Source organism: Cucurbita maxima, unplaced genomic scaffold, assembly GCF_002738345.1.
Source record: "Cucurbita maxima cultivar Rimu unplaced genomic scaffold, Cmax_1.0 Cma_Scf00026, whole genome shotgun sequence".
NCBI lineage: Eukaryota > Viridiplantae > Streptophyta > Magnoliopsida > Cucurbitales > Cucurbitaceae > Cucurbita > Cucurbita maxima.
Window position 1 is genome coordinate 898,987 of NW_019272042.1, and position 16,725 is coordinate 915,711.

Consider the following 16,725-nt stretch of genomic DNA (forward strand, 5'->3'; position numbering starts at 1 on the left):
AACATCAAGTTAAGAATATCTCCTTGTTTCTAGATTTTTCCACTCTCATTATCCACATGGGACTTTATTACAATCTTTTTCAAAAATGATAGAAACCCATATAAATAAATAAATAAATAAATACATCATGTTGTTCGTGTTGCAGCTTTTTGAATGTCTAATAATGTGAGATTCTACATCGATTGAGGAGGGAAACGAAACATTCTTTATAAGAATGTGGAAATCTCTCTCTAACGGACGCGTTTTAGAACTATGAGGGAAAGCTCTTGAAATTAACATATCTCCTCCCAAGGAGCGGAGAAAGACAGAGAAAGCCTAAAAAAAAAAGAACAATATTTACTACCAGGATAAAAAAGGACAATAAGAACCATATCTACTGTCAAAAACCTAAAAAGGATAATATCTTCTAACATGAACAAAAAAGAACTATGATAGAAAACCGTTAAAAGGGAAAGTCAAAAAATGACAATATCGTTTAGTAGGGACCAAAAAGGACAATGATAGGAAACCCTTGAAGGGAAAGCCCAAAAAAAACAAAATATACTGGTGGTAGAATGCAAGTGGAAAGCTCAAGAAGGACAATATTGCTAGTGGAGACAAAAAAGAACAATATCTCCCTGCAAGAAAAGCCAAACTGCCCTCGAACGGAAAGATCGACGATTCGAACGAATCTTTGATTAGTTCACGTTGAACGAAAAAAGATGCAATTTTTTATTCCTTCAAACTCAAAATATGAAATAAACTTATTAGTTACAAAAGTTGAAAAGAAGTGAAGCACTAAATATTGCATCCCACATGCCCATGCCTCGATGCCCACTTTATAATTACCTCTCCTCCTCTTCCTCATCCTTATCTTCTTCTTCCCCTTTAACCCTCAAATCCCCTCTCCCTTTCCTCATGGCTGATTCACACAGACGAATCTCCACTCCCGCCGGTGGCTCTCGCTGCCATCCGCCGCCGCAGCAGCAGCCAGGCTGCTTCCGGAGCCGGGCGCCAGCGTCCCTGCAAATCAACCGCCCCGATTGGAAGGTCGCCATCCCTCTCTTGACCCCGCTCGTCTCCCCATCATCACCCAAAGAAATACAAACTTGGGCGCCTAATTCCGGCGAAGGATCCTCCAATTCTTCAAATCATAAAGAATCGGAGCCGGAGAAGCCGCCGGTTTTTAAGAAATGGCAGCATCCGGCGGCCCCTTTTCAGTACGATTCCGGCCCTATGGATTCCAGATTCGTCCCTGCTTAGATTTTTTTTTTTGTTGTTGTTCTAATAAACTCTTCGATCTGTGAAATTTGAATGCCAATGAAAATTGTAATTATTATTTTTTTTTTTAGTGATTGAAGTGATTGAAGAGAGATGGAAAGATGATGAATGATTGGGATATCATTAATTACTTTTTAATGCGTTCAACATTAATCATTTCACAATCATTGTGACCGAATAAATTAATATTGTATAAAATTTATAATTTGGGATGTGCATGTATGTGACTTCATTGCTTGCTCGAACACATTTATTAAGAATTGACCCGTGAGCCATTTCTGCCTACCAAGTTCAACAATATTGACAAAATGAATATCAATCTCAACTCATGGGATGAAGCACATTGTCATAAAAAATTCATTTTCAAAGGAAGATATCCCAAGACACTTGTTGCACGACAATACATGCATGTGCAATGAGGTAGCTCACTCAAGCCATGGGGTCAAGGAGTCGTCTGGTGTCTGATTGACATCAAGTTTGGTGAATTTTCACGTTTCACTTATAAAAACTTAAATTCAAAGTCGCTTCTCGAAACTCACATTGGAACCCTAACTTTTGAGGATATGGCCCGGGTCCTATCCAACCTTTTTATGCTTGTTTCTAACCGTCTCGAACACATTGTTACTTACTATCTTAGTTCTATCTTAGCTTGACTATCATCCACACTTTTTTTGGTGTGATAAGATGATGCACCGTCCTCCTCTATCGCATTACAATACTTGTCTTTTTCAATACCCATATAGCAGGATGGATGTCACTCCCGTATTTCATTTTAACAAACTACACATAGAGTCATAACCTATTCTCTTCTGAATAAGACTGTGACACCATACCCATAACTACTAGTACAAAATGATATTCTTAACATATTAGATATAGATGGGTTGGCTACCCACTTCGACAGTGTCGAAGTGTGACTCAATGATCTAATGTGGTGCCCAAACACAAACTATTTAGATATTGATAGGAATACAAACAAAAACAATAATTATTCTCTTAATTTTCTTTTTAATTTTAAACTAAAGAACATCATAAATATTCATAATTTTATTTTCAGCTTTTAAAGTAAAACGGCCCCTTAAGATGTCACAATTTGGACAATGTATTGTTTGGCCCATATTTTCTTCATAGAAACCTCCCCTCCTTCCTCCACCTTTCATAAAACTTATACCAACCTCGATCAACTCAATTTAATCCGTAAATTTTATGTTGAATTATCAATTTATTTGAACTGAGTCGAGTTCAAATAAATAAAATTAATTTGTTTTGAGTTAAACAACCCCAGAAATAAACTTATTCAACTCAGTTTAAATATTCTACAGTTCGTTCGGGTTGGGCTCATTGAGTTCATTATCTAATAATAATTACTCGAGTTGAAAAAATTACAACCCAAATAACTAAGTTGAGCTTAACAAATGTATCAACTCAACCCACAAACTCTTATAATGTTGATAAGTGACAGAACACTCTATTAGATAAAATTTGGATAAATGACACGATCTGCTCATTATTTAGATGATGATATAAAGAACATAACAAGATTTGAAATGAACCATAGGTATGAGTCGGGTTGAGTTCGTCGAGTTAGTGCAAATTTTCAAAGTTTATGCTATTTCATTAAAAGTGGTTGATACCAAGGAGAAAGCTACAAACACAAAATCACAACTTGTAAGTTGTAAACATATTCCCCCAAACTACAAACTATTGAGATCCAAATTGTTGCCCATATATTCTCCAAACACAACCTTCCTTGCTTCCTAAAATAATCCATTTTTTACGTTCGGGTTCTATCCATACGAGCCCTAAACGTTTTCCGTTCCATCGAATCACATACTAAACTTGAAGAATCGTTGCTTGTTTAAAAAACTGTGGCAGTTTTTACTCTCGATTAATTAAAATATGAAATTAATATAAAAGATTCATATAAATATTATTTATTTTCTTTTATTAGGTGAACCTAAAATGTTTAAATATGGATTAGTTTAACCAAATCCTAATTTTTTATATAATTAAATTAAAATAAATTAGGTTTGGACAAATCCATGAAGTTGAAGCAAATTGAAAATTTTGATTACTTGTCGTCTTAAAGTTGAATTTGTTTATATTTTTTTGTATTTACACGAACAACCAATCACGAACTAACACATGTATGATTGAGAATAATATATTTGATGATAATAATTTAATTAAAATATCTTATTATTTTAGTACATTATTAGTAAAAATCAAATGATTAGCATATAGGAATAATGTAACGCTTCATGTCCATGATCTCGACTGAGATTTAGATTTTGAATTCAGCTCTTAGTAGCTCCAACATTCTGCTACGACATAACCCAACAAGTCAACATAAGTTTTTCTAGCATGTTTTGTCTTCACTCGATTGTTTTTTACTACAATTCCTAGAAAGTAAGAGAGAAAAAAAAAAAACGTTTAACTTTGAAATTCTAACGATTGAGCCATTGAACATTTTTTAATCAACATATCCTCCAGATATGATTTCATACTCAAACGTTACATCTACCTTTAAATATAACTTTAATGGTCGAGATGGGGAATACGTTATTCCGATATTGATTTTGACGCAATAATATCATATTATAAAATCAATCATAATGGGAAAACAAAAGGAGAGACACCAAAATTGAAAGGCTGAAGATGAAAAAGAAGTTTGTTTGGTCCCTTTCCTCTTTCTCTAAAGGGACACCCATTTCAATAATGATGCTTTTGCTTCAAACTCTTTGCATTCAATTGCATGCTTGCAAACCCACTTTTATTACCAATTTGCCCTTTTCTCGAGTTTTCTACATAATTTTTCTTCTAATTTTTTAGTTGTTTATCTGTTTATCCGAACATTTTAGTAGTGCAATGTAATGGATTAAGTCTATCGCTAATAGATATTGTTTGCTTTGACCTACTACGTATTGCTATCAACCTCATGGTTTTAAAACACATCTATTACATAGAGGTTTTCATACTCGTATAAAAAAAATGTTTCATTCGTCCCTTTTACTGTTACTATTGACCCACTTTCTTTTTGTCACTATTTTGGTTGCTATTTTGCCCCGAAAAAAATATATATTTATGTCCAACAAAAATACCTAATCCCACTAAATTTTCTCCACTTTTGACCAAATTTCTCTCCCTTACTATTATTATTATTTTTTTTTTTTTTGAGTCAATAGTTAATATAAATTCCAATCAAAGCCTTTGACATATTAGATTTTTTTTTTAATTTTATAATTATTTTCCGTTTTGGGTTCCATATTATTTGATCAAAAGGCAAACAAAATTAAATAAAATATAAAGGAAAAAAAATTAGAAAGTTCTAACATGTTGAAGAACTAGTGTAAGTTTGCGGGGATAATCTTCACTCTTAAAAAGCAAGAAGTAGGGAAAGGAATCTTGTCTGAGAGAATGTTGAGGCATCAAACATTAAGTCTAAATTTCAAATCTTGGGTATGGATTGTTATAAATGGTATGAGACATTCGACAAAATTGGAATGTCTGGAGAAGATTAGCACGGTCCCTCACATTGAAAAATAATTCAAATCATGGACATGGGTCGTTACAAAAATTGTGTCTACTACTCTCGAAGCTTGCAATGAATTAAAACTTTAAAAAGTGGAAATGGTTGGAATAGTTGAACAAGATCATTCACTGGTTAACTGCTCGTTAATCAAAGTCATAAAGATATAAAGATTCATGGTTCAAAAAAGAAAAAGTACGCATCTTTACGCAAACAATCATCCAAGTCATCAATAAACTTTGAGAAATGGATGAAATAAAAATACGATAATGTTATCAGTTTAAAAGGAAAGGGGCGCAAGTGATCTACAAATCCTCTGTTTTTCCTTTTCAAATCCGCAAATTGCAAGAATTTTCAAAAAAGAAGTCAAAAGTACGAACCGAATCGCTAAAATTCACAACAAAAACAATCACACACAGCTGGGTTTTGCTTTGTTTTCTCAATGAGGAGCTCCGCGCCGCCCTTCGAGCTCAGAATTAATGCGACCCCATGAGTTATTTTCCACTTCCCAACTGTTCGATTGTTCTAATTTGTTGTTCTTCAGATTTTCAGGTCACTTGGGTTCAGCTTAATTTCTTCGAGCTTTTGAAGATTACTCTTGGTGGGTCGATTTCTTCTGGGTTTTCATTGATACCCAGATCTTGAAGAGGAGCAATGGTTGCAGAGCCTTGGATTGTCAAAATGGGTAACCAGGTTAGCGCTAATCTCAAACAAGCCCTCCTCGAGCCTTCTAAGAACAAGAACAATGGCAATAATAAGCAAACAATCGGTATTCTATCTTTTGAAGTTGCTAATATAATGTCCAAAACGATTTACCTTCATAAATCTCTGTCTGATTCTGCCATTTCTAAGCTCAAGAACGAGATCTTGAGCTCCGATGGTGTTAAAAACCTTGTCTCTTCTGATGATGTTCATCTTCTTGAGCTTGTGGTTCTTGAGAAGCTTGAGGATTTGAACCGAGTGGCTAATGTGGTATCTAGGCTTGGTAGGAAGTGTTCACAACCTGCGCTACAAGGGTTTAAACATGTGTATTTGGATATCATTAATGGAGCTATAAATGTGAAGGAATTGGGGTTTTTGGTTAAGGATATGGAGGGAATGATGAGGAAAATGGAGAGGTTTGTGAATGTTACAGCGAATTTGTACACTGAAATGGAGGTTTTGAATGAATTAGAACAGGCTGCTAAGAAGTTTCAGAACAATCAGCATGAACAAACTAGAAAAGCTTATGAACAGAAACTCTTATGGCAAAAACAGGACGTGGGGCATTTGAAGGAGATTTCTTTATGGAATCAAACGTTTGATAAGGTTGTTGAATTGCTTGTAAGAACTGTTTGTACGGTTTATGCGAGGATTCATCATGTTCGGATCGATGCAGAGTCGATGGAATCGAAACGTGTGTTCATTGAGAGAGGCCATGGAGCGAGACGCGGGTCGAGTTTCAAATCTCAAGTTAGCTCTAAAAGAAGCGAGGTTCCATTGTTTGATGACTTCAATTTTCCTTGTGGAACGAATCCCGGGAGGGTTCTTATGGATTGCCTTAGTTTAAGTAGTTCTGGTGATGAGGATAGTTATGTCGACCACGACGATCCAAGCTGCCAACGCTCGGGTCGTAGCATTAGGAACAGTGGCTCCAGTCAGGTGCAGTTCTCTGTTCCATTCGGAGTGGATTTAAGACAAGCAAACAATGGAGGAAACTTCGGGTTCAAGAGTAGATTATTATCGGTCTATGCAGCGGTTTCGACTGTCGGAGGCTCGGCTCTTGCTTTACATTATGCAAATATCATCATTGTTATAGAGAAATTGCTTCGTTATCCTCATTTAGTTGGCGACGAAGCTCGGGACGATTTGTATGAGATGCTACCAACAAGTTTAAGATCATCCATGAAAACGCATTTGAAGTCTTATGTTAAGAACATGGCTATATATGATGCTCCTCTTGCCCATGATTGGAAGGAGACACTCGATGGGATCTTGAGCTGGCTCGCTCCGTTGGCACACAACATGATTCGATGGCAAACCGAGCGTAATTTTGAACAACATCAGATCATGACTCGAACGAATGTCTTGCTGATCCAAACTTTGTACTTTGCCGATCGAAAGAAGACCGAGGAAGCCATATGTGAGCTTCTTGTTGGATTGAATTACATATGTCGCTACGAGCATCAGCAAAATGCATTGCTTGATTGTGCGAGTAGTTTCGACTTTGAAGATTGTATGGAGTGGCAGTTGCAATGTAAAGCGTCGTATCTTACTTGACGACGACGACGGTACAGGGGTCTATATTTGTTTTTTTTTCTTCCTTACTATACAGTGCATTTAGAGCAGTGATTGTTCAATAGAATTGTGAATACTGAGCAGCTTTAGAACACAGAAAGGCATGATTGATGGGGCACTTTGATTCGGTATGCTTGCTTTTGAGAGGTATGAAAGTTCAATCCACATTATTCATTTGCATCCTTCATGAAATGAAATATATAATTTCAAAACATTGCTATTTTTCATTGTTCTTCACGCTCGATGTGTAGTAAAAAGACCTGTTTGAAATGACTTTTTAAGTGTTTAAAAAAGTGTTCTAAAACGTTAGAGAAGTTATTTGTCACAACCTAAGCCCACTGCTAATAGATATTGTCTTCTTTAGGCTTTCCCGTTCGGGCTTCCCCTCAAAGTTTTTAAAACGCGTCCTCTATGGATGTGGGATCTCACAATCCATTGCCCTTTGGGACCAGCACCTTTGCTGGCACTTGTTCCCTTCTCCAATCAACGTGGGATCTCCCAATCCACCTTACTTCAGGGTCCAGCGTTCTTGTTGGCACACCGTCTCGTGTCTACCCTCGTTTGGGGCTCAACTTCCTCGCTAGCACATCACCTGGTATCTAGCTCGGATACTATTTGTAACAGTCCAAGCCCACCACTACTAGATATTGTTTTCTTTAGGGTTCCCTTTTCGAGCTTCCCCTCAAGGTTTTTAAAACGTGTCTGCTAGGGAGAGGGATCTCACGTTATTCCAAACAAGCTCCACGAGGCCTCAAACCATCATATGCTGTCATTCCAGTTTATAAACGATCCTAACATTACATTGCTTGGTGTTCTTGTGGAGTGCTTTTTGTTGTGTCTTGAACTTGAACCTGTACAAAATTATGTATTAATCAGCAGGAAAGTTTTCATTTCAGGTGGAAAACCACTGTTTTTCTGCCCCAAGTAATTAAGCTGAGCTGAATCCTTCAAATGAAGATAGAAAAATGGTGCTCTCCTCATCTGTTCATTGAACAGATCGACGGTTAACCATCGTCCTTGAAGATGACGATGATATGTAACGGGCTAAAGTAAACAATATTTCTATGATTATCTTCTGCAATATAATCAAACAAGTAAAAGGTTAATAATATTCATAAGATTTACAGGAACCCCTCCGTTCATTTTTTTAGCAGAAAGAAGGGTAAAGAGACTTTTCTCTAGTAAACACGTTTTAAAATCGTGAGGCTAACAACAATACGTAACATGACAAAAAGAACTTTATAATAACAAATAAAATATGAGATCTATAATGTCTTATCCAACTAAATATTTTGAATTCATATAAAAATAAATTTTTAGACGAATAAACGATGATTATTAAGAGACAATTATATTATAAAATTATGGAAGGAACGTCACACTTGGGTACAAAATTGTGTGTATAAATAACGTCATATTTCCATTCATTTCCCAATTTAAATGCCTTTTTTCCCTTCAAATTTTCGGTTTTTCTCAGTGTTTTAAAATTTTCCGCTAATCTGGCTAATTCTAATCCGTGGTGGGCTAGTCGGGTGTGCTTTCCGGCCACCGACCCGGTTTCTACCACCGTCGGCGGCTGCGGAAGAGAGCACGACAACAATGAAGACGAGCTGAAGGAAGGTAGCGTGCTGGTTGGGAACCGCCGAACGAGAGGGCGGCCACCGGGAGCGAAAAACAAACCAAAACCCCCAATCATCGTCACGCGCGACAGTCCTCACGCGCTTCGCACGCACGTGATCGAGATCGCCGGAGGAGCCGACGTGGCCGACAGCATAAACCAACTCTCCAGCCGCCGACAACGTGGGGTTTGTGTTCTCAGCGGAAACGGCACGGTTGCCGACGTGACTCTCCGGCAATCCGCCACCGTGATCCAACTTCACGGCCTGTTCGATATTCTATCACTGAGCGGCTCTTTTCTTCCCGGTCCAGCCATCCCCTGTTCCACTAGACTGACCGTGTACCTCGCCGGTGGTCAAGGGCAGGTGGTCGGAGGGACAGTGGTGGGCCCTTTGTTGGCGGCTGGGCCTGTCATTTTGATAGCTGCTACTTTTGCTAATGCAATTTATGAGAGACTGCCTTTACAAGACGACCATGATTATCAAGAAACAGAGGTTTCTCCGACCGCTATAGATGGCGGAGAAGTGGAGGAGCCGCCGCCTCCGCCGCCGTATCCCCGGACGACAACTTCAATTTATGACTTGATGACACCAAATAATGATCATGAAATGGGAATTGATAAGGTTTGGTTGGGCTCAGCTTAACTTCATGGGTACGTTCTTAGTTTATAATTGTATAAAAAAAATGTATTTTTTTTTATTGTATCGTATTGCATTTGTATTTAATTTGATTTGGATCATACTATATTTTAAGGAAAATCAAATCAAATATAATTTGATTTAACTTATAGTATTAATTTCTTAAAATAGATTTTCTAATGTATTTTAAAACTCTCGTGGCCGTGTAATATTCATTTTTAAGGAATATTTTTTTTAAGGAAGGGGACTTAGACTTGAGCATACGTTGTTTGTGCCAATAGTAACCCAATTCTTGTTGGCTGACTTACTCAAGGATGAGAGTAAGTATCGTATTATTGTGTTACGAGTCCTGACAATTGATTGAAGTATTAGTACAGTTAAGACTTACTAAAACCGATCAGTTTAAGCTTTTGGATTAAAAGATGATCTAAGTTACCGAAAATTTAATCAGGTTGGAAAAAAATGTTATATCAAATACAATTGAACAGGTTAAATAATGTAGCTCAAATTTCAACGAGAAAGTTAGGAATTTGTCATACCCAAATAAAGAAAGGAAAAAGTTCGAATTTTTTTTGTCCGGGTTCATCAAAATTAGAAAAATAGGACACTCAATTCAAGAGTGGAGCCACATAATTGAGGTGTCTTGTGACAACGAAATGGACACCGACCCTCAATTGCCGTTTCAAAGAAGAAAAACACAAGCAAGAACAAAGTCCTATATGCTTTTAGGACAAATTCATAGATTATTTGACTTCTATCTCAACATTATTCGGTGTACATGAGTTGGAAAGGGGAATGACATTTCTTACAAGGGTGTGAAAACATTTCCCCTGTTAAATGCATTTTAAAACTATGAAGCTAACGACGATATGTAATGGATCAAAACGGATAATATCTGCTAGCAGCGTGCCTAGGTCGTTAGAAATAGTATTAGACCCAGACACCGGCCAGTGTACAGCGAGGACGCTCGGTCCCAAGAGGGTGAATTGCGAGATCCCACATCGGTTGAAGAGGGAAAAAAAACATTCTTTATTAAAAGTATGTAGGAAGCTCTCTTTAATAGACGTATTTTAAAACGTGAGGCTGACGATAATAATAACGAAGTAAAAACCAATAATATCTATTAGCAATAAACTTGAGCGGTTACAAATTCTTACCTTCGTCAAAGATTAAAGGATAGAAATGGGGCCATTCACATGGAAAACACAACTAGATGAATTGGAAATGATTATGAATTATTTGTTTGTTTAGTGAATTTACGAAGTTAGAATTAAGTTGTATTTGGATTGTTCTTCTTTTTGATGTCCAAAGCCATTGATTTCCCTTTTGAATAATTATGAAATTGGGAAAGAAAGAGAATCCACCAAACCCTCATATGCATTTTTATTATTGAATGCACCCATCACAATTTACCCCTTTTAAACTCATTTCGAGTGGGAAACGAGGAGCTTTTTGTCATGGTTGGGACACCGTCTTAACCACAGTTTTCTACTTCAGATCTAAACCAACTTCAAATATATATGAATTTGAAAGATAAATGAAATATTTCTTATAATACAGTAGAAACCTTTCTCTAAAATAGTGAGACTGAGACAATATATAAGAGATCAAAATGAACAATATATACAAATAGTGAACTGGGTTGTTACACTCTCACCAAGAGTTCCGACGAAGACAAAGAAAGCTATAGAAGATGGGTTAATTCAAAGCAAAGGAAAGTAAGCCCTAGAATGTGGTTGGTGTTCTCATTAAGTTATAAACTCTACACAATGCCGCTATACCATCTAACTCGTCCTACTTCTTTAGTTCGGTTTGACAATATTCATACCTATGTGAAAATATTAGAATAGAACGATTCAGTTCTTCTAAGTATATAGATTAATGAACACGATAATGAAAGTCCATGAACTTATAGTCTTCTACCCTAATAAAAACGGTTGCCTTAACTATTGCCTAAACGCATTAGACACAATTTAAAGTTAAAAGAATTAAATTTGTAATTTGTCACCTATAATGATATAATTAAAAAAAAAAAAAAAAAAAATCGAAGTTCGTCCTATTTTATAATTTAATAATTAAACAAGTTGCCGCCGCTTAGAGAAGAGACAAAGAAGGCCATGGTGGGATTGTTGGGCCCACATCGGATGTGGACTAACGTGGACATTACAACCGACACGTGTCTCGAAAATGGTTTCCTTACTATTTTGTCGGTCTTCTTTACCCCTGCGTCAAACACGGTCTATTTTGTCTTTTTCCTTAAAAATTGTCCCACCGGAAATAAAAAAAAAAATTAAAATTAAATGTAATAATCTAAAAGAAATTGCACCAGCCGGGAATCGAACCCGGGTCTGTACCGTGGCAGGGTACTATTCTACCACTAGACCACTGGTGCTTATTGGGTGATGAAGAATAAAATAAAATTTTAATCAAATTATATTTAAAGAATAAGGATGCAAAATCGGTCATGTATCTAACTAGTACTATATTATTAGGGTTTTTATGAATTTTTGAGTTCTCATCGATAAGACCTAAACCAATCTAACTCGTAACTAGAGTTGATTTCTTACAAGTAAAAGAAAAAGAAAAACCATAAAAGTAACTCGAACATGTATCTAACTAGTACTATATTAGGGTTTATGTAAAATTTTGAATATACATCCAAAAGTTCTCGTTAACGAGACCCAAATAAGCCCCTACTCTATCTTTACTATACGTACCAAAAGGAAAAGTGAGCATTATGACCTAAGAAGCCGCAAACTTGATTAATTTAATTCGACTATCATCCAAACAATTGCATCAATGCTTGAACATCTTCTTCTTTTTCTCCTCCTTCGTCTCCTCCTTCTGGTTCTGGTTCTCGTTCTCGTTCTCTTGGTCCTTCTTCTTGTTCTGGTTGTTGTTCTGGTTCTGGTTCTGGTTCAGGTTCAGGTTCGTACTCTTCTTGTTCTTGTTCCTCATCAGAATCGGGAAGTTTAAGCTTCAAAAGCTCAAAATTGAGCTCTAATTGAAAGCTTTTTTCTTTCTCAGCAGCCAACTCATCCTCCAATCTCTTAATTTGCTTAACCATTTCCAAATCCTTATCATGCATAAAACCACAATGGTTCATCAACATACTAACCATTTCCTTTTGTGTATCAATATTATCAAGCAACGAAGACAACAATGTGGCCAACGTTTCACTATCCATAGCTTGATCAACCTCCTTCTTCTCATCACTCCCACCATGCATCAGAGATTTCATATCAAATTTATTACATTGTTCTTGTTCTTTATAAGAAAACACCGTCTCCCCACGAAATCTAACCCTTTTCCCAAACGATTCCTCATCAGGCTCCAATTCAAACAAGAAATTATTATAATCCCATCCCGTAATCCTCAAAACCTTCCCACCACCACCACCTTGACTACTCTCACCCAATTGCACCTCGTTCTTCATCAAATCAATGATTCTATCCTTATCTTGCTCAAACATTTCCCCAATTCCCACCATTCCTTTAGCAATACTCTTGAACAAAAAATTTGAATTTTCCCCTTTCTTCACGAATGGATGATCCAATAAACTCAATGCCGAAACTCTTGCAAATGGATCTTTAGCTAAACAAGAACCCACAAAATGCTTCAATGTATCACCAAATTTCCTTGGAACAACGCTCTTCCCTGATCGAGTATCCAAATTCAAATCATAAGGAAATCGTCTAGAAATCTTGGAGAATTGGGCTTTGATTACCTTTTGATCATAAATTGGAGGACACCCATATGCAATTTCCATAGCCAAAATCCCCACCGACCAAACATCTGATTTGGAACTATAATCCTCCTCCGGTGGAACCCAATACGGCACCGATGAACAATCTTTGTTCATATCCTTTGAAACGTCCAAATCTGATAGCAATACGCACCCATGAGTATCAAAAAAGATATTGCTTGCTTTCACGGATTTATGAACCAACCCTTTTTCGTGAAGAAAAACCAATGCACGGAGGAGTTGGTTGATAAGAATTGACATGAATTGATCCGGTAAGCCGGTTCGGAATCGCTGGGAGATTATGGCTTGTAGAGGTCCGGCGTGGATGAATGGCATTACGATCCATAGGCAGCCGTCGTTGGCGATGAAGCAACAATGAGGGCTGAGGATATGTGGGTGGTTGATGAAGGAGAGATTTGTGTTGATGTTCGTAATTGCAGTTGGGTCAATTTCGACGTTGCTATCAATGATTTTTATGGCGACGATCATTGTTGAGTCTGCTGATTTGCATATTGCTTTGTAGACTGTGCTGTGGTCGCTGGCGCCGATTTGTGATTGGATTTCGTACTCGTCGGCGACTTTTGGGAACTTGAAATGAGTTCCCTTGGCGGCGGAGGTTTCTTGATCTTGAATTTGACGGCGGTCCATTGTTGATGACGGGTTAAAGGCTTTCTTGTTTCTGTTGAATGGTGATGTGTAAGAGATGGGAGATGAGGGAAGTATTTATAGGGAATCCGAGTATCGTTATTTTGACTGAGTCTTTGACTGACTTTGACTGAATATTTCGTTTTGTAACGGTTTTTCTTGTTAGGTAGTTAAGTGGTTTCATGTAGTTACTTAACGGTTTTAATAACTGAATAATGACTGTATTACGAGGCTAACGATCTATTTTTAAATGTTGATTTTTTTTTTTTTTTTTTGGTGAATTATGATTTCAATTTCGTTATTGAAATTTGAAAAATAGCTCTAAAAGGGTCACTAGAGTTCATTGACTATCAGTCAAGGGTATAATGACTATTAACTCTAAAACATCAGTAGAGTTCTCCGGTCATGTCATTGGTGTAATGACTCATACTCAGAATTTAGATTAGGATTCGGTCAAGGGTGTGATGACTCATACCAAAGATTTATGTAACAACTCAAGTTCACTACTCGTAAATATTGTTCTCTTTGGGCGTTTTCTCTTTCTTTTAAAATGTGTCGGCTAGGGAGAGGTTTCCAACTTTGATAAAGAATGCTTCGTTCTCCTCCCAACCGATATGGATTTCACAATTTAGATCAGGATTCGGTCAAGGTTGTAATGATTTGTTCTCATCCCAAATAGATGTGGGATCTCACAATTTAGATTCGAATTCGGCACTTGATAGCCCCAACTACCTAGGATTTAGATCAGAATTCGATCAAGGGTGCAATGGCTCATACCTAGGATTTATGTCAGGATTCAGCATCTGATAACCCCGACATTTTCTTGCATCTCTTGCAACACGACATAGTCACATTACCTACTCCTCACTTCTAAAAGTGAAAACTATTCTCACAAAACTCACAAATTTCCCTGGATCACCCAACACAAAATTTCTCCCATTAGAGCATGCTTAACCACAAGTCTTCAAAAGAAAACGTGCACATTGTTGGTATTAGAGAATAACTTTCATTTCGTGTAAACCTTTATTAGTCATCCTATTTTTTAAATCACTCACATTTGGATATAGTCTCGGTTCATTCATATATCTCTCATTGACTCGGGTATCACAAAAGGTTTATTGAATTATACTCAAATGGGCACGAAATTATTTTGTTAATGAACGAAACAATGTTGATCCCAAATTAAGGTAATTATTCATTTTAGTTATTAAATTAATAATTTATTTTGTTTTATTACCTTAATAATCCTCTCCTAATCAAATAATTAATAAATATTTGACCAAACAATTATTTTGTTGTCCACTATATATACTCTATACAAGAGTTGCTCTAACCAATGTTAAAAAAATATATCTCAAACCTCCAAAAAGAAAAGAAAAATCCAGCTGTAAATAAGTCCAAATGATCCGGTACGGGCGACACTACTGGCATTTAATGACGGGGCTGAAACGTCCGTGGGGATTTGGATGGAAATTAATTCTCATAAAGGCCTTAGAGAAGCCCAAATAATGGGCCCATCATGGCCCACTTTGCCTTTATTGCCACTCTATTCAACCAATTCAATCAACCACTCCAATAATAATAATATTTTTAAAAAATAAATTATTCTTTCACCTTTTAAAATTCCCTAAAAAAAAAATTAGAATTTTAATTTTTCTTTTGTCTCATCCTAATATATTAAAAAAATAAATTAAAAAATAAATTTTAATGAAACTCTAAAATTGAAAATTAAGTTTAGAAATATACGAATTTAAAAGTAAAAAAATTTAATTATATATTATCTGAGTTGGCATCCAATTATTCAATCCCAATCCTATGTGTCAATGCTTCTTTGGTTGCCACCTAAACATTATATTTATATATAATAAAGTATGATCATGTTCAACCTTTTAATTCCACGAGTATATTAATACGTACGACACTTATTGTTAAGTATTATATGACGTTGTTTATAAATATCGACAAAAATTCGGTTTCTTTCATTTTCGCCTTATCTCAAAAGCATACAAGTTTATGGGTACTGTTGAACTAGACTCGTAAATAGAAGTTGTATTAGGTTGAATTGCAAAGTCTATTTGAATTGTTCGAGTCACTAACTCAACCAACTCGAAATTTCAGACACCCGTGTATAACTTTATAAAGATAAGATAATTATAAATGTTGTATAAGGTAGAGAAGTGGGGCGGGGAAATTTATTAATTAATTGGAGGTTGATGAGGCATTATCAAAAGGGTTAAGGAACAAAATCAATTATTTAGATGCGACATCTTTTTCTTTCTTAACTCACGAACTTCGTCTATTTCCATTGACCTAATCTCTTTAATTTTTCTCAAATTATATTATATCAAAATTAATTTTTTTAATGTAATAATTAACATGGGTTTGAATACCTTATATTTAATGACATGTTCGGTTCATAACTAATATTTGAGTATTTTTTATTTTATTAAAAGGTGTAATATAATGAATATTTTTTTAGGGGTGAGGAATTACATAGAAATAATTAAAATGATGTGATTTGTTGCTAATATAATGCATCTCAATAATTATTGACTTTAATGTAAAGAATAATTAATGAAATTTAGTAATGAGATTAGAAGATTATAGTCTAGTTTTAAAATTTGTATTTATTTAATTTATAAATTATAAAAAATGTTTAATAAGTTTAAAATCTTCCAATTAAATTATGTGTTTAATAAGTTGTTTGAACATTTAATAAAGTTTTCATATATTTATTTTTTTTAAAATATCTAAAAAAAACCCTAAAATTATTTTGTTGTAAGAAAAAGGTTGAATATATGATAGATATATTAAATATAAAATTATTATTATTATTATTATTTGTAGATTTATGGTACAGAAAATTAAAAATTAAAAATTTTATTTAAATAAATATTGAATTTAAGCAATTAAAAGTTTATTACACATTTTTTTAAAAAAAATTATCAAATAAATAGAAAATTGAAATGTCAACTACTAATTGTGGAATTAAAAAAAAAAAAAAAAAAAAAAAA

General features: G+C 35.4%; 4 protein-coding genes and 1 non-coding gene across 6 annotated transcripts; 3 read left to right on the top strand and 2 right to left on the bottom strand.

Annotated features, from left to right (window-relative positions):
- The first annotated feature begins 834 nt into the window (after positions 1 to 834).
- LOC111499400 (uncharacterized protein At4g14450, chloroplastic-like) lies at positions 835 to 1,478 on the top strand. The gene has a single exon (XM_023150994.1). It carries the CDS (start codon positions 898 to 900, stop codon positions 1,240 to 1,242), a length of 345 nt encoding a protein of 114 aa, XP_023006762.1. The 5' UTR covers positions 835 to 897; the 3' UTR covers positions 1,243 to 1,478.
- Positions 1,479 to 4,990: 3,512 nt separating this feature from the next.
- Positions 4,991 to 8,025, top strand: LOC111499369. Of its 2 annotated transcripts, XM_023150952.1 has the most exons (3): positions 4,991 to 5,161; positions 5,334 to 7,213; positions 7,963 to 8,025. In XM_023150952.1, exon 2 carries the CDS (start codon positions 5,444 to 5,446, stop codon positions 7,046 to 7,048), a length of 1,605 nt encoding a protein of 534 aa, XP_023006720.1. In that variant the 5' UTR covers positions 4,991 to 5,161; positions 5,334 to 5,443; the 3' UTR covers positions 7,049 to 7,213; positions 7,963 to 8,025. The 2 variants fall into 2 exon arrangements, with proteins under 2 accessions (XP_023006720.1, XP_023006719.1); XM_023150951.1 differs by having other exon boundaries at positions 4,991 to 7,213.
- Positions 8,026 to 8,490: 465 nt separating this feature from the next.
- LOC111499402 (AT-hook motif nuclear-localized protein 20-like) lies at positions 8,491 to 9,433 on the top strand (the record flags this gene model as incomplete). Its single annotated transcript, XM_023150996.1, has 1 exon — positions 8,491 to 9,433. A coding segment is annotated over one exon (837 nt), but the record flags the coding sequence as incomplete, so codon positions are not given.
- A 2,209-nt stretch (positions 9,434 to 11,642) lies between these two features.
- TRNAG-GCC lies at positions 11,643 to 11,713 on the bottom strand. The gene has a single exon. It is a non-coding gene; the product is annotated as a tRNA-Gly (tRNA).
- Positions 11,714 to 12,100: 387 nt separating this feature from the next.
- Positions 12,101 to 13,714, bottom strand: LOC111498878 (serine/threonine-protein kinase BLUS1-like). Its single transcript, XM_023150232.1, has one exon. The coding sequence runs from the start codon at positions 13,712 to 13,714 to the stop codon at positions 12,101 to 12,103; it is 1,614 nt and encodes a 537-aa protein (XP_023006000.1).
- Between the last annotated feature and the right edge of the window lie 3,011 nt (positions 13,715 to 16,725).

Coding starts and splice junctions, on each gene's coding strand:
- LOC111499400 (XM_023150994.1), top strand. CDS start 898: ATGGCTGATTCACACAGACGAATCTCCACTCCCGCCGGTGGCTCTCGC.
- LOC111499369 (XM_023150951.1), top strand. CDS start 5,444: ATGGTTGCAGAGCCTTGGATTGTCAAAATGGGTAACCAGGTTAGCGCT.
- LOC111498878 (XM_023150232.1), bottom strand. CDS start 13,714: ATGGACCGCCGTCAAATTCAAGATCAAGAAACCTCCGCCGCCAAGGGA.